This window comes from Zootoca vivipara, chromosome Z1, assembly GCF_965207765.1.
Source record: "Zootoca vivipara chromosome Z1, rZooViv2.hap1.1, whole genome shotgun sequence".
Classification (NCBI taxonomy): domain Eukaryota; kingdom Metazoa; phylum Chordata; class Lepidosauria; order Squamata; family Lacertidae; genus Zootoca; species Zootoca vivipara.
The window spans coordinates 70568900-70587048 of record NC_142583.1 but is presented as its reverse complement, the minus strand read 5'-3'; the positions used below and the strand labels follow the sequence as shown (position 1 = coordinate 70587048).

Genomic DNA, 18149 nt, shown 5'->3' with positions numbered 1-18149 from the left:
ATATTTATTTTTTAATTTTTAAATTACTTATATACAGTTAAGCCCACAGCTTAAGTGCATTTAACTTGTGCGCAATCAGCTTTACATGCACAGCAAAAACATTAAAAGGGGGGTTGGGGTCCAGGAAAAATGACTTTGGCAATCCCACTCGCCACTGAACCCAATGGGTTTTGACTGTACACAATCTTGGCTTTCAGGCACGACCCCCAGAATGTAACTCCCATGTAAGCTGCAGACCTACTGTTCCACTTTCTCTCCAAGGTGCTCCAGGTGGTTGTACATAGCTCTCCTCCTCCCAATTTTATCCTCGCAAGAACCCTGTAAGGTAGACTAGACTGAGAGAAGTCGTCCCAGATGAGCTTTATGGCCAAGTGGGGATCTTATTGGCTCCCAGTATGCTTCCGAGCACAATTCAAAGTGTTGGTGCTGACCTTTCAAGCCTTAAACGGCCTGGGCCCAGTAGACCTGAAGGAGCGTCTCCACCCCCATCGTCCAGCCCGGATACGGAGGTCCAGCACCGAGGGCCTTCTGGTGGTTCCCTCACTGCGAGAAGTGAGGTTGCAGGGAACCAGGCAGAGGGCCTTCTTGGTAGTGGCCCCTGCCCTGTGGAACGCCCTCCCAGCAGATGTTAAGGCAATAAGCAACTATTTTACTTTTAAAAGACAACTGAAGGCGGCCCTGTTTAGGGAAGTTTTTAATGTTTGATGCTGTATTGTTTTTAATATTTGGTTGGGAGCTGCCCAGAGTGGCTGGGGAAATGTAGCCAGATGGGTGGGGTATAAATAATATATTATTATTGTTGTTGTTGTTGTTGTTGTTGTTGTTATTGTTATTGTTATTGTTATTATTATTATATTTGAACCCTGGTCTCCTGAGTCCAAAACCTGAACCACCACACTGACTTCACAATGTGGCATGATGTCATCACCGCGCAGGTTTCTCTGCTCATGGGGACAGAGGGACTGTGAGTGTTGACATTACAGGCTGCAAGGAGAACCACCAGATGCAGGGATGCTCTTTTCAGAAGTTGCCTCAAGTTCCCCATATTTAGCATATTGACTATTTGACTCCACCAAATGGTCCCGGGGAAGGGTTACAAAAATGTCACAATTGGAACCAATGCAATTTACATTAAAATCATTAAATAAAACCAGAGAGCCAACAACAACCAACCAAAACAGCAGCACAGAACTGAAATGCAGGAAAAGACAAGACATCGGCTCAAGCAAAGGGTTTGGTAAAATGGTGCCTCTTGGCCAACTGTCAAAAAGCATGCAATGGATGGTATAAAGACACACCTCACTGCATAACCTGGGGCCACCAAAGAGGAAGCTTCATTTTGAAGGGGGAAAATAAGGGCTAATAATGGTTCTTAACCTTCCTTGCCACCAAAGGTTCTTTCTGACTTGGATTAAAATCTGAACCAAAACAGAAACCATGGACCATGACACTTGCTGGTATTGAAAGTTAGCATTGCAAGTTTATAAATGTTGCATCTGAAACCAAGCAATAATGGACATTAGTGCCATAATTAAAACAAACACTATATTTAGCCTTTTCTCTCAAACATAACCCAGAAAAAAGGGGAAGTGCCATAGAAATATATAGCTATAGAAATATAGTATTTTGACTGGACAGTCTACTGTTTTGAGACTTGGATAAATGCCCTCCATCGTACCCTGTCCAAGCTGATTCACAATCTGAGGTTTAAGCCTTGGATTGTGGCTCACAGCCTGACTACAGGAATCCCAAAAGCATGTTTTAAAAAAAGGAAAGCAGGTTGAAAGGGAGCAAAAAAATACATATTAAGACTTGGCTGTAGACAGATGTACTCTTTATGATGCCATTGCGGTTTTATTTCAAGCATTATTCTCCACCACCGCCTTCATGTTTCCTATCACTTTCCAAAAGTCATGTAATAAAAGGAGCAATTTTATCTGTCTTTCAGTATCATTCCGAGCCTCAAACAAGCATTCTTTCTTGTTTCCATTTCCTCCACCAGCAAAATACAGTGCCTGAAAGCCATTTCGTTACGGTGCTCGGTGGAGAGAAAGGGTACGAATTTACGAACCACTCACTTCCCTTTAGTAGATCAGTGTCACGCAGACTCTAATGCCGCCTTGCCAAGTTGCCCAAATGTTACTTCAGATAATATACTGATAGGTCTAAACCCCTGCCAAATGCTTTACAATGTCCTACTCTCATTCAGTTATGAATAAATGCTCCTCATCACCACCGTACCCGGGCTAGGTTAAGTAGGGAGTTACATTGGCTATATTAGGTTTCAGGATTGGTTTGGTTTTTAATTTTACAAAGGGCACCTTTTCAGGAGCACTTCCCTCCTCTATTGTGGAGGAAACATTGAAACAAATGTGCTTTACTCTCAGTAGGCAGATGCTCTTGGTTGTTCTGTTTTGAGCAATGGCCTGAGTAGTATGGAAGTGGGAAATGGATTTTAAGGGCACCTTGGAGAGCTCCGTGCAGGACTCAGGCTGGAGACTCCATGAAGAGCAGAGCTTGGATGTTGCTTCAGCAGCAGTCATCTTCTGAATGAGCCTTAAATAGGAGCTGCTGTTCTTTCTCAGTTGCTGGCTCCACCTTCCAGGTGAGAAGCTTCTTTGTTTAAAGGGACCCCGGCTGCTTAAGCACTTGCGGATTCCTGAAGAACAAGGGAGACTGTGGCCCTGCTACGACCACAGCTAGAGTCCTCTGCATCAGAGGAGGAAGGCAGGATCGCATGGTCATAACACTGGTCGCCACAGAGTTGGCAGGGACCACAAGTGTCATCTAGTCCAACCCCCTGCAATACAGGAATCTTTTGCCCAATGTGGGGCTCGAACCCACAACCTTCAGATTAGGAGCCCCATGATCTACAGATGGAGCTGTCCCAGCTCACCTAAGAGTGAGCAAAATCTTCAGCTTTCAATGTTTTGCATCATGTTCTTCTGGCTGGGTACAAAAAGTTATTGCAACTATAAGTAATGTTTTAACAATATTTCCCCCCCCTTAAAAAGCATAACATTCTATATTTTTTCGCAGTATTCTTCAAGCTGTTAGAAATAGCAGGAGCCTTCAACACTCCAGAGTCATGGGCAAGCTCTGTTGCTCCCAAAACCAGCAAAAGTGAGCTTCTACTTTCCCTTCTAGGTCATAAGGACCCCAAATGGGTCACTGACCTATCTTCCATATATGTATCCCTCTCTTAGCATACCAGCAACAATATAGGAGGCTTCTTAGATTTACTTGTTATTTATTACACAAAATTTATACTCCGCTTGATTGCAAAAAAACCAATCAAACCACAAAGCGGATTGCAAAAAGATAAAACAATAAAATCGAGAAAAATTCACAAACATGCTTTAAAACATACAAAATATAAAATACTAAAACAGATTAAAATTACCTCAACTTTCTAAGCATCTGGGTAAAAAGGTAAAGGGGCCCCTGACCATCAGGTCCAGTCGTGTTCGACTCTGGGGTTGCGGCACTCATCTCGCTCTATAGGCCGAGGGAGCCGGCGTTTGTCTGCAGACAGCTTCCGGGTCATGTGGCTAGCATGACAAAGCTGCTTCTGGCGAACCAGAGCAGCGCACGGAAACGCCGTTTACCTTCCCGCCGGAGCGGTCCCTATTTATCTACTTGCACTTTGACGTGCTTTCGAACTGCTAGGTGGGCAGGAGCTGGAACCAAGCAATGGGAGCTCACCCCGTTGCAGGGATTTGAACCGCCGACCTTCTGATCAGCAAGCCCTAGACCCTGTGGTTTAACCCTAAAGCGCCACCTGTGAAGCATCTGGGTAGGCTTATCTAAATAGGAATGTTTTCGGCCGAGTACAGCGAACCCTGCTTGAGGCAGGGAGATGGGAAAGGAATTAACTTAATTCAGCCATAGGAAGCGGTTATGACCTCAGCCATCATTTTGGGGTTGAGCGGGGACGGCAAGTGATCTTATACACAACTCGGGTCAGAAAGAAGCCGCCACTGGACAGCAACTCTTAAACACTGTTAAGTTATGAGGATCCCTTCCTTATAAAGTTTTAGGACTGTTTGTTAGAAATCAGACAAGTTGTCTATCACTTGAAATTAAAGCGTGCAAACCAAGTATGAGAAACCTAACTGTGAGAAAGATAAGATACCAGCTGATCCTCTCTGCAACTTTCCAAAAAAAAAGTATGCCCAGAGGATAGCTTCACACCAGTGACATTTTCCATTTAAGCCATCATTAAATGCCTCACTTGGCTCCAGGCAGAAAGCGGTATTTCTCAGACTACATACAACATAAACCCTGATTAACATTTTATTTAGGGAAAACTCCAGGAAGCCTTCACTTTGCTTTTCATACTCTTGTCAAGATGGGAAAGAGAAAAACAATGGCCATTTATCCCCAAAGTCTGTCTCCTGCTGGTGGTGCCCTGGTGCACCAGATCAAAAGCCTATCTGGCCCATCATCCCATTTCCTACAGCAGCCAATAGGATGCCTCTGAGAAACCCACAAACAGGGCTTGAGTGCTATAGCACTCGTCCTCTGTTGGCCCGCTAGCAACTGCAACTATTCAGAGGTATGCTGCTTCTGGGTGTGGTATAGTAAGGGCATGCCTCAACTTTAAATTCTGCTTTGTATGTATATTTGTCATGTGAGGATTAGGCTGGCAGTGTCCAATTCAGCCAATTTATTTCACAATTAAGTCCTCCATAGGTAAAGGGAACCCTGACCATTAGGTCCAGTCGTGACCGACTCTGGGGTTGCAGTGCTCATCTCGCATTATTGGCCGGGGGAGCTGGCGTACAGCTTCCAGGTCATGTGGCCAGCATGACAAAGCCGCTTCTGGCGAACCAGAGCAGCACACGGAAACGCCGTTTACCTTCCCGCCGTAGCGGTACCTATTTATCTACTTGCACTTGACGTGCTTTCAAACTTCTAGGTGGGCAGGAGCTGGGACCGAGCAACAGGAGCTCACCCCGTCGCAGGGATTCAAACCGCCGACCTTCTGATCGGCAAGCTCTAGCCCATGGGTAGGCAAACTAAGGCCCGGGGGCCGGATCTGGCCCAATCGCCTTCTCAATCCGGCCCATGGACGGTCCGGGAATCGGCGTGTTTTTACATGAGTAGAATGTGTGCTTTTATTTAAAATGCATCTCTGGGTTATTTGTGGGGCATAGGAATTCATTCCCCCCCCTCAAAATATAATGCGGCCCCCCACAAGGTCTGAGGGACAGTGGGCCGGCCCCCTGCTGAAAAAGTTTGCTGACCCCTGCTCTAGCCTCTGTGGTTTAACCGACAGCGCCACCTGCGTCCCTTTATTTATTTCACAATTAAGTCCTCCATACTATGCCTAAAAATACCCAAAGAATGGGCACAAACCTGTTGAGGTCTCTGAATTTTCAAAGTTAGGTCCTGATTAAGGATGGGCATGGTTGCATGCAAGCCTTTTGAGCAAGACAGAGCAGGTGACACTTGGCAGGGGGTTGGACTGGATGGCCTTTGTGGTCTCTTCCAACTCTATGATTCTATGACACAAGCACACAAGTGTACAACTCCTAGGATGAAATATATGTCGCATGCAAGAAGGACTTGCGCATTTTAAACACTCAAGCTGCAGGGTAAATGTCACTGTTCATGTTAGATAGGACTAGATGGGGAAAGGTAGTCAAGCTCAGGAAAGAATAGTTTGCCTAATTAGGTGTATTTGTGATTATTAACTTTCTTTATTAGAAACCACTACTCCTCTTGCATCTTATTTGAAACGCTTGGTGGCATTCAGTTTTACTTACAGCAGACCCACTGAAATAACTGGGCCTAACTTAGTCATGTCCATCCATTTCAGTGGGTCTGCTGAATAAGCTTGCCCTGAAGTCCTCTGGCATGCACAGAGCCCTGGGAATGGGGGTGGGGGAGGGACAAGGTTCCGTCTTACTTTCTGAGGGGCTTCAGGGAAGGCAAGGATTTGTAGATCTGTATTTTTAGTATTTTTATACCAGCACATCATAAAAGATCGGGGTGGTGAAGAATGACAAGGTGCAAAGCACCATCAAAAACAAAGCAAATAATAACAGAAGAGACGGGCCTTCACATTGGGGGGGGGAGTGTTCAAGAGACACTTGAAAGTCAAAAGCGAGAGTGCCTACCAAATCTCTACTGGACATGCATTTCACAGCAGGGCCCAACCTCCAGTTGAGGCCAATGAGGGTTCTGTAACATAGGGAACATCTAACTGTTCTCCTCCAAATGATTTTAGGGATTAATATGGGATATAAGGTCTCAGGTAAGGGTTCAGGTGGTCCGTAAAGTATACTGGGTCCTAGTTGTTCAGGGTTATGTATATCAGTGCAATAACCTTCAGCCAGGCCCATTAGCATATGAGCAGCCAGCGCAGATGTTTTAGCAAGTTGCCGGACCTCTGCTCCCATCAGTAGTCTAGCCATTGCATTCTGCACCAGCTGGGGCTTCCAGGTGAGGCGCAAGGGCAGCTTGCTACAGAGTGTGGTGCATTAATGCTGGCTTGGGGAAGCAGAGAGGGGAACCATGCTGCTTCCTGGCTGCCCCAAAATCCTGCACACAGAATCATAGAATTGAAAGGTAATCCAAGGGTCATCTAGTCCAACCCCCTGCAATGCAGGATGAAACAAGATCTGGTCTCTTCCCTGTCCCCCATGGTGCCAGGGAACTACAAGGAAGAGGAGAAGGGCCAGACCCTCTTTTCTTATTTTACATTTGCAGCACGGCTTTTGCAAAAGCAATGTACGTCTCACGCCGTTTCTGCCTTCCATCAAGCTAACTCCAAAGGAGACAGGTGCCTCTCTGGTGCCTTCTGCAGAACACAGGGAATTAATTACAAGAGGGCTCCCCGATCCCTCGGTCAGTAAGCAAGGCTTCTGGCTCAGTTGTGTACTTGGCACCTCTTAGGAGAACATATGCAAGAAGCAGACACAAAAGCTCACAGGTCATAGCAAGAAGGCAGTGATTCTGTCATTTTGACCCACCTCTCTCCGCCGTGATGCCCAGCAGCTCTGCTTAATCTTCCAAACCACAGCAGCGACAAGGAGCAGAGACAAGAAACAGCTGAAATGGAGGAAACAGGAAAAACAACAACAACACTTATTTCCTTTTGATTTGAGATGCAGGAGAATTCGACAGCTAGACCAACAAAAATAGCATTGTACTCTCATGAACGTCTGTCAACAGATACTAATGGCACATAAAGTGCTTGGCAACATTAAGATTCATGTCTCTGTCTTGTAAGGTGGTGTGCAGCAGGCATTTGGGCGGGGCGGGGGGGGGGGAGAGGCAAGATGTGCCGCTGCAAAGGGTGAATGACAAAGCCAGAATGAGACCATATCACCTGCCTTCACACTTGAGAACGTCAACATAATTCAATCAAGTTATCACTCAACGGTGATGACAGAAGGCCTGCTAATGCAGATCTCACTGTGACCCAGCAAGGGAAACGGAACGGCAATGTGTGAAAACATGCAAAAGGGATTTTAAATAAGGCATGTTTGTTCTGTTTCCTTTCTAATCGCAGGTAACGTCTTATTTATAAGACCAAGTGAACTAGAAAATGAACCCTGTTCATATTGATTTATTCACTGGCTGAGATTTATAGGCCTACTCTCTCCCTAAGGCACAGAGTAGATTCTAGCCAAATGTTATCATTAATCCTCATAAAAACAAGCAAGGGAGGTCACCGTTATCCCATTTTTCAGATGGGAAAGTGAGGGTGAATTATGTACCAAAAGCCAGCTAATGAGTCCATGGCTGAATTGGGATTTGAACCCAAGCCAAATCTAACACTCTACCCATGGGGCTCTACAGTTTCACAATCGTTTTGTAAGAGTACTCAATTATTTTTCTACATCTGTTATGGCAAAGGAAAAGGGTGATCTAATAGCTTTCATATGTCATTACTTTTATCCAGATCTCTCTGTAATTGTTTTTGATGCAATTAATTATAGCAACTTGCCAACCCACAGCCAGCAAACATTTCCCCCCCCCTGCATTATCTCAATAACCTTCAAAGCAGCATGCCCTACAGTTAGAGGAAGGTATTAGGAAGTATTAGGAAGGTCCACCCTCGGAGGCTGATGGATCCCACTGGATCCATCAGCCTCCGAGGGTGGACCTTCCTAATAGGTCCCACACCTCTGCGGAGAGGAAAAGGTGCTGACAGCCTAAATCACAACAGGAGCGATCCGACCATGACAAGGGACTGATGTCAATACCCCCCACCTTCAAATCACCCTATTCCTGCCCAGTCGAGAAAACAAGGTCCAGAGTGTGGCCTGCCATGTGCCTTGGGCCGGTGACATGTTGGGACAGCCACATGGATGTCATGGTGGCCATGAAGTCCTGAGCCGCCCCAGAGCCAGCTGTCTCGGCATGGATGCTGAAGTCTTCCAGAACCAGCAGTCTGGGAGTCTTCAGCACCACCTCGGAGACCAGCTCTGTCAGCTCAGGCAAGGAGACTGCTGGGCAGCAAGGAGGGCAGTAAACCAACAGAATCCCTAATATGTCCCGATTGCCAAGAACACACACTCTTTCCCTGATACAGACATTAAGCTAACCAGCCTGTAATTTCCAGGATCCTACCCCAGTTCACTCTACCCACCTACCACAGTGGATCCCTTTAAAAAAAAAACCCTCAGTTCTTACTGATAAAGGATTGTAATATGGCATAGGAACAAAAGACAAACCCTTCTTCAGATAGTTCAACAGTCAGCCTTTAAGCACTTAGAAAAGGGTGCTGTGATTACTAAAACCCAGCATGGGTTTCTCAAAAACAAGTCATGCCAGATGAATCTCATTTCTTTCTTTCTTTCTCTTTCTTTCTTTCTTTTTTTATGGAGTTACAAGCTTGGTGGATCAGGGGAATGCTGTGGACATAGTGTATCTTGACTTCAGTAAGGCTTTTGATACTAACAGTAAAATATTTTAGTTACTCAGAGTAGAATATTACCTGAAAAAGGTGACAAAGAACTGTACCAGGTCCATAAAGTTACTGTGCTGTGAAAATGCAATCTGTAGAGAAGAAAAAGCAAATGAATTATTTGTTGTTGCATTCAGAAACTCATGTTGCAAATAAGCTATTCCATTTCCAGGGCTAACATAATGAAATCCTGCTCCATTTAGATAGTGTTAACACAGCAACCTGTCACTTAAAAGTGGTGCATTGTTATTTGATACCCCACTATTCTACCAGGTACCCAAGGAGGATTACAACACAAAAAACAAGGTGCCATATTAAAAGCACAAATAGAACAGCAGCATAATAAACATGCATTGCTTAAAACGATGGGAACATAATCAATACGCTACAACTTCTCTCCCTCATGCTCTATTCATATCTGAGCACTCATTACTTTGTTGCACTAACGCATAGGTAGGCAAACTAAGGCCCGGGGGCTGGATCCGGCCCAATCACCTTCTAAATCCGGCCCGCGAACGGACCGGGAACCAGTGTGTTTTTACATGAGCAGAATGTGTGCTTTTATTTAAAATGCATCTCTGGGTTATTTGTGGGGCATGGGAATTTGTTCATTCCACCCACCCCACCCCCTAGATATAGATATAGATATAGATATAGATATAGATATAGATATAGATATAGATATAGATATAGATATAGATATAGATATAGATATAGATATAGATATAGATATAGATATAGATATAGATATAGATAGATATAGATATAGTCTGGCACGCCACAAGGTCTGAGGGACAGGGGACCAGCCCCCTGCTGAAAAAGTTTGCTGACCCCTGAAGCTCTGACAACCACAAAAAACCTCCGATGCTCGAAAACCACAGTACAGAAGAGGCTTGAGATGGTGTAGTGGTTAGGAAGCCATCCAAGTTAAAACAAGATGGGTTCAGGGTCTAAACTTGAGCCCTCTCAGAAGGGGGAATCCTGCAACATAAAAGACCTCCCCTTGAACCATCTCAGCAATGACCACCAAGGCAATCCCTCTTGCAGAGAAGTGAGGTGTAGAACTATGTCTACGTCCTGCTCCTGAGAATGTTTCCAGACCGCCATCCTCAGGTATTAACTCCTCCCTAGCAACTTCCTCAGTTCCAGTCTTCTCACTTTTTTTCCATTACGGAAGCCTCCCTAGTGAACAGCTCTAGAGGAGTACATGGCCCTTTAACGGAGAGCAAATCCCCTGGGAGGCGAGGTCTAAAACTCTATTCAGCAGCATATAAACCATGCATCCCCAAACTTCGGCCCTCCAGGTGTTTTGGACTACAATTCCCATCATTCCCATCATCCCTGACCACTGGTCCTGTTAGCTAGGGATAATGGGATATGTAGGCCAAAACATCTGGAGGGCCGCAGTTTGGGGATGCCTGATATAAACCCTCAGTAGACTGCCCAGCAGTGCTGCTGCAGAAACACACTGAGATACCTGCTCTCAGGCTCCAGCTCTGGTCCTTAGCTTTCACCTTGCTGCGTTTCAAAGATTCCATGGTGACAGCCACCCCAGCCCAAGTTTGACACCAATATAAAAGCTGGCAAGCCAGTCCTGGTCTTTTAAGCAGGATGTCACCACTGTGTCATTCATTCAAAGTCTCCAGGGACAGGGCCAAGAGACAGCCTCCTCCTGATTCTTAGATCTCATAGGAAGATGAAAATATGGCAGGAAAAACTGGAGAGAATTTAAGGGAAGCATTCTTCTTATTTATTGTTTTGAAACACGAGATTACTTTGTTTTACAATTCAGGTCACAGAAGGCTTTTACATATTAAAGCATGTTTGTAACACTTTTAATGCAAATGATGAGCCATTTTCTTGTACTTTATCATCCGAGCACATAGCTGCCTCTGAAGACAGTTCAGAAACTTCAGCTCGTGCAGAATTCAGTGGCCAGGTTGCTCACCGGAGCAAGACGGTTTGAGCATATTACACTAATCCTGGTCTGACTGCGCTGGCTGCCTATTAGTTTCCGGGCCCAATTCAAAGTGCTGGTTTTGACCTATAAAGCCGTAAACGGCTCAGCACCACAGTACCTCAAGGACCGCATCTTTCCACATGAACTTAACCAGATCCTGAGATCATCTTCTGAGGCCCTCCTTCGTGCGCCTCCTCCTCAAGAGGTCTGGAGGGTGGCTTCACGAGAACAGGGCCTTCTCTGCAGTGGCTCCCTGTCTGTGGAATGCTCTCCCCAGGGAAGTTCACCAGGCCGTTGGCTGATTTGATTGACATCCTATGCACTTTTAAAATATGGGTGGGGTTTTTTTTGGGGGGGGGGTTATTGGATTGTTGTTTTTATTTTGATTATGTATTTTGTGGTATTTCTATTTTGATTTTATTCTGTGGACAGCCCTGAGACCTCCGGTCTCTTAATAATAATAATAATAATAATAATAATAATAATAATAATAATAATAATAATAATGTTTTAATAAACATTATCTACTTGTCCTCCTTTTCTACCTCTCAAGAGTGTCCATTAGTTTTACTTTACACACCCAATCACAAACCCTGAATAGCCATGCTATGGATGGCAGAACTCCTTCCCCATTTATAAAACTTACTGCAGTCTGAAGAAGGTATCTGAAGAAGTGTGCATGCACACGAAAGCTCATACCAATGACAAACTTAGTTGGTCTCTAAGGTGCTACTGGAAGGAATTTTTTTTATTTTGCTTTGCCATCATAGCAGTTGTTAAAAGATACATTAATATTCCAAGATAATATAGCTGTCTTTTTTAGAACAACAAAAACAGAACAATGGATGTAGTATGAATGCATAACTGCACACACAAGTCAAAATTGATTTCCAATGTCTGTCTCTCTCTCTCTCTCTCTCCCTCCCTCTCCCTCTCTCAGGACGCCATCCATAAATGTGGAACTGAACTGCTTCAATGTCACCACATCTCCAGCAGATGTTATTCGCTGTAGTACAAATTATGCCCAGCCTAGACAGCGTGTATTCCTGCTTCAGATCAAATGGGCATGTTCTGACAGATATCCATTTTCAAGAACTCACATTTGCCTGAACTTGGGGTCCCCGCAAGCAGCTTGAAACGATGGAATCAAGTGCGAGTTAATATACTACCAAGTAGAACTGAAAAGACCAACACACTTAGCAGTAAAAGAGGAATTGCAGTCATTCCTTCTGCAACAGTCTTGTTTTGAGTGGACTAGAAGTTGATTTACAGTAAGAGAAAACAGCAACCTAACCCACCAACATCATGGAAGCTATTTTTGCAAGTTATTAGGCCAGGAAGCACTGTGTATTTCATTTCAACAAATTAGAGACCAAATCAGCTATTTTGGATCCAGTGGTGCAAAAAGGAAAAGAAAAGAAAAAAGCTTCCAGGGTTTTCTGGTTCCTATTTCAGGGGGGAAAAATGGAATGCCAAAACAAATTAAAATACCACACAAAAGCACACAGAGACCCACAAGGTTGAAAAGTGCCCAGACTTTCCAGACAGATAAAACAAACAGAAAAATACACCACGCATGCTTTGTATGAAATCCATCTGTTTTCTTTCCTGCCACCTGTATTTCCTGAGTTCTAATGTTCAGAAGAATGAAGTCAAACAAACCTCAGAGCTGTGTTTGAATACGAAGCTGCTGCTCAACTTTCTATTGAAAAACAAATTGCTTAGGTATTTCCCAAGCCATGCCAAAAGTTGTCAAGATCATTCATTTTGGTTTTTGACAGTGCATTGTAAAAAGGGAAATTTTAATACTACCCTTCACCTCAGGGCGGTTCAGCAGCAGCTGGAGACTTAGATTTCCACTTATATTATTTTTTAAAAGAAATAAGGTCTTCTCGGTTGAATTTTTGAGGCTGAGAAAAGGCAAGTGTGAACCATTAACCTATAAGAAGAAACAAATCAAGAACCATTCTGCCTGCTGAATATCTCTTCCCAAATCAATAAATGTAAATTCTTTGATACTTTGTGTGGTGGGTGTTAGCCCAAAGAGGTTCCTGTTATTACACTTTTATTAAATTATGGGGGGTTGCACTGCTCCACAAAAGTCCTCCAAACAATGATTACAACTGGGGACAAACTTTGAAGAACTTTGAGTAAGTCCAGGAACAATCCTTACTGTATCTTTTGAGAACCTTGTAGTGTTATATTTTTTTTGGTTCTGGACAAGAGGATAGATCACATTCCCTCAAAGCCTAGGGCCCAAGAATGACCTCCATAACAGCTATCGGGCTTTCACAGTGAGATTCTAAGTGTGCACACACCATAGATAAGGGCCTGAACAGGAGTTGGAGGTTAGAATTAGGGGATGATGTGTTCAGGGACAAAATGATAGCTTCCACATAAGAAAAAACTATCACGTGCAAGACTATCCAAATGCTGGGATTCTATAGGAGGAGAACAGGATACGGTAAACAGGGCATGGTTCAGCTTCTTGAGAATATCAGCTTCCTTTTAAAAAAAAGCAAACCGACCAGTCTATATCCCTTTTCATTATATAGTGCTGACTGAATGAGTGTGGGCAAATTTTAGACATTGCTGGTAAGGTATGGCTGAATGCAGACTTCAGTGCTCAGAGGTGGGCTTCACCCTCCCATTGCTAAGAAACCAGAATTTGGAGTGGAGGAGTAAGAAAATGATGTCTCTCTCTCTCTTGCAATCTGTATTTTTACAGTTCACAGAAGTTGGATTCCCTGTGTACATACAATCCTGGCTACACATTGAGGGGTGAAAGAGCGATAGGGCAAAGAACATGAGAATAAATACTGGTTTTACACTGTCCATATTGTTACAGGCTGCCCCAATCTCTGCTGAGTGTTAGCAAGAGATTCCAGGGTCTTGGCACCTAACCAGGGTTGCGTTTCCACTGAGACACCAAGGCACAGCGGAAACTGGCACCTTCAGGAAATATGGTTTACTAGTCATGAAGCCCGTTAAATTAACGGGTGCTAGAACAGACCTGTTGCTCTAGCAACCTCGGGGACATGCGCAGAGCTGACATTGCTCGCCCGCCGCCACTTGTAACGGCCGCTGCCACTTAGAAGTAAGTCCACGTGAGAAGTAAACGGCCTCACGAGAATTAAACGGCCTCGCTCGCGAGCACGGGGCTATCTCGCGCGTCCTCTGGATTCTCTTGCGAGAGCTGCTCCGAACGCCGAGAGGCTGAGCTCCCTTACGCGCCAGCCAGCGCACTCCGTCTCTGTGCTCCAAGTCCCAACGGCTGTCCGTGGGGCACATGCGCAGTAGCGCAATCCCACGGACACAGGGACTGGACGCAGAGACACTTGCACTTTATTATATAGGATTCACACATGTTTACACCTGAGCTTTACGGGGAGAGAGTGCACAGCACGTACATCATCCTTCCCAGCATTACGGCTTGGGATTCAGGGGCACCCTAAATGCCATCCCCATGTCTCTCTGCAACCGCACGCTCCAGACAGTCATCATGGCTGCTTCCCATCAGTCCCTGCATGGAGTTCTACCCCCTTCCTGCTTCTTCCCAGAAAGCGTTGCTCCCTGAACTTCTGTCGTAAAAGGGTACCCTCTTTTTCTGTGGTGACAGGGTACCCTCTGTGCCTGGCAAGGTCTTCTTCCTGATTGATGACTTTCATTGAGGGGTAATGGGTAGCCATCACAACCACTGTTTCTTCAACAACCCGCCATCGCCAGGCTGGCCTCATGAAGAAGTTAGGTGATGTTATTTCCCAGTCCTTGAGAAATTCAGGAATTTATGAGTCTACTCAAATTCTGACCCTTCACTGAACGTAGAGATTAAGGGGAGTCTGTCCTACCCCACCCCCTTGTAACAAGGGGGCACCATCTGCCCCTTAAATCAGAAAGAGTATTCCATGGTGCAATATGCACTGGGATTTTCTTGCACTTCTTTTACATTGCTATACAATGAAATGACCTGAAAGAGATTTTACACATACAGCCAGAGGCTGCTGCCAGGGAGGAGATATCGGCCTCTGGAACGTCCCCTTAGCTGCATTCAGAGCTAACCCAGGAAAAGTCTGATTGGTCCTTGTTGCTGGTGCAGAAGAGAGTTTTTTTTTAAAATGAGCCATTCCTGCTTTACTTAGCCATTTCATTTCTCCTTTAGTGGAAGCAGAATGTGTTCTGGATTACTTAAACCACAACAGCTATTAGGCAAAGCTCTTCACAGCTTAAGTAGTCAGACTCACTGCAGTAGGTACCAGTAGGTAGAATTCACATGGAACAAAATTGGGAGCGGGGGGGGGGGAGGTCTTAATTTAAAAAGTATATATGACTCACTGTTTCCACAGGCAGAGTTTAAGGATTGGAGTTCAAGCAAGGAGACTTCCTGACAAACCTTTAAAACAACAACCCTCCCCTTGGATCTCATGCGTGTTTGTTCAACGAAGCTGGTTTGAATTATCTGCCGTTTGGCAGCAGAGATGTTAGAATCGGGCTAAGATGCTTGCCTGCATGGTTTCTGTTACCCCCCCCCCCCTTTTTTTTTTGCAAAAGTAATAGTATAATTTATTTCATTTAACACATGTCTGCACATTTAACACACTCAGGGACATCCAGTGAAGCTGAACATTGGGAGATTCAGAAGAGACAGAAGAAACTACTTTTTCACATGGTGCAACCATGGAATTTGCTCCCCCAAGAGGCAGTACTGACCACCAACTTGGATGGCTTTAAAAGAGGACTGGACATATTCCTGGAGAAGAACTATCAATGACCACCTCCACTATCAGACTCTTAATCTCAGTGTCATGGGTTCGAGTCCCATGCTGGGCCAAACAATTTCTGCATTGCAGGGGGTTAAACTAGATGACCCTTGGGTCCCTTCCAGCTCTATGATTCTGTGACTAGATGGGCCTCTGGCCTGATCCAGCAGGGCTCGTGATGTCATTATGCATCTTTTTTTTCTTTTTCTCTCCCCCCCCTTCCTTCAAGAAAAGCAGCTGGATAATTTGTGTATCAACATAGCTTACCGTATCAATACAATCCCATGCAAATGAAAAACACCCCCCCCCCTCAAAAAAAAAAAGACTACTTGGATGACAAGACTGAAACCTTGTGGTTGGAAATAGGCCAATGTCCCTAGACAAAACATTCCACGGGGCCATCATGGAAAAAGCCCTGCTCTCCATCCCATGGAACAAAACTTTTTCTGAAGACTTTTAAAGCTATGAAGGCTCAGTTGGCGAGAGGCAATCCCCAAGGCAGGCCAGAGGCAGCACCCTGCATATTGGTTTAAAGATGCTTCAGCGGTTTGATTTCTCCAAATTCTGATGCAAACAGACGTGATCAGCATCTCCCCAACTAATGTACAGATCGTAGTGTAATTACCCCTTTCGGTTTTCCACTTCTCAAAATTTTGTGGCACACTCAGCAGCTCAAGTAAGTTAGCAAGTGTGTATTTTAAAACGAAATGTATTTCGAAATGCATACACTGAAATAAAATATGCATATTATCACCTCACCCCTATTTACCCAGGTTGATCACTGTACTCGGCTTGGCAAAAACCATCTTAGCAGGAGGACCACCTACATTTGGATTCTCTCCTACAGGGAGCCAGTCCCCACCATCCTAATGTCCACCTCGCCAAGCAGAGGGAGCAGCAGTGGGTCTGAAGCAGCCAGAGGGGAGGGGAAAGACTCAGAGGGAAAGAGCAGCCAGTGTGCGGAACAATGGGAAAGCTCAGGGGAGGAGAGATGCAGACCAGGGCTCAGGGATGCTGGAGAGCCCTTCCACTGCCTTGACAGGGAGGAGGCTGAGATGGCATCGCTCCTTCCGGCGCAAGAGTTAAGGAGAGCACCGCGACGCAGGTCAAGGGGGAGGCGTTTTGGGGTGCCCCAACTACTTTGCTGGCGTAAGAACAGACGTACACCATTGCCGGATTCTGATTCGGAATGAGAGGTCATGTTTTAAGCTGTCTCTGCACTGTAAACAGCTTGCACAATAAAAGTCTTTAGAGGCAAATTGGACTCAAGCGGAGTTACTCTAGAGTAGCCACGGCGAGCCTCTGACATCTCCCATTAAATATTAGCCAGGAGCCACCTCTGTTGTCTTTTCAGCACCCACTAAAAACCTTCCCATTCCAGCAAGCTTTTTAAGTAGAAACCTTTCCCAGTCTACATCTGCACTGGGATTGTTTTTAAGAGACTGTTGTTGTTTTGTTGTTTACCCCCCTGGGCTCCTTTGGGAAGAACAGTGGGATACAAACTAAATTACTTTAAAAAATATGAATAATAATATCTAGATGCATATTTTGAGATAAAATACATATTTAAATACAGAGTGTGACATTTGGTGCAGATTCCTCCCCTTTTACCTAAACACTGCAGATTAATGCAGAAATGGTACAAAAGACTTATGAGTGAGAAACTGATCCATCCATCCCTAGCATTAGCCCCATAAGCTAATTGGCAAGAAGCATTAATACAAGTCAAACTACAGGAGATAAAGTTCAACAGAAAAACCAGCAGCATACAATTTGCCTTTTCTGGCACAGCGCAGATGAAATCTATGCCACAGGAGGAAAGAGCGTATTTATTTCTGAAGCAGCATGAAGTACAGTACTGTTTCCTGGATGCTGCAGGATCTGCTCCAGTTAGCAACTAGAAATTATTCTGCATTTTAAAAAGGGAGCTCCCATTAGCAGCAAAATTAATTGCATTTCTTTGTTTTAGACTCATTTTGCTTTAACATTACTATTGATGAGTGTTCAGCTGGCACAGGAGCTCTATTAGCTGAAACACAATTCAAGACTCAGGATCTTGCAACCTAACCATTCCAAGGTCTGCTCCCAGCGGCAGTAGCCTGGTGTTTGACTTTCTACAAAGAAAGATGCAACATCAATTTCCCTGGTTTGCTGGGGAGTGACAAAGGGATGGCTGATGGCTCTGCAGTATTGTCCAAGCACCATTTGGACAAAAGAAGTTGGCAAAAGCGGCTTTCTTTCCAGTGGGGCAGCATTCCCCCTAACTCCATATGAAGAAGGGGTGGGTTGAGCCATGACTTTTCATTTTAGCGTGACAGCAAAACGAAGAACAACAGAAGGAAATATATCCTCACTGAAGTGACCATACAAACGGCACTCATCACTCGGTAAAACTACTGCCATGTGAAATACTATTGGCTTGGGCTTGCTCGCTTCTCAAAGTTAGAAGACAACACGTCCTATTTGGAATGCAGCACCCAGTGAGGCATAAGGTATATTCCAGTGGTTA

At 44.8% G+C, this 18149-nt stretch overlaps 1 protein-coding gene across 2 annotated transcripts in view; it reads right to left on the bottom strand.

The window, feature by feature from the left end:
- ATRN (attractin) overlaps positions 1–18149 on the bottom strand; it is a 153275-nt gene that overhangs the window by 23523 nt on the left and 111603 nt on the right. For both annotated transcript variants that reach the window (XM_035101162.3, XM_088661154.1), the window contains exons 25-26: positions 8954–9015; positions 6981–7059 (exon numbers count right to left, since the gene is read on the bottom strand). In XM_035101162.3, the coding sequence (XP_034957053.3) occupies positions 6981–7059; positions 8954–9015 (141 nt within the window). The remainder of the gene's footprint in view (positions 1–6980; positions 7060–8953; positions 9016–18149) is intronic.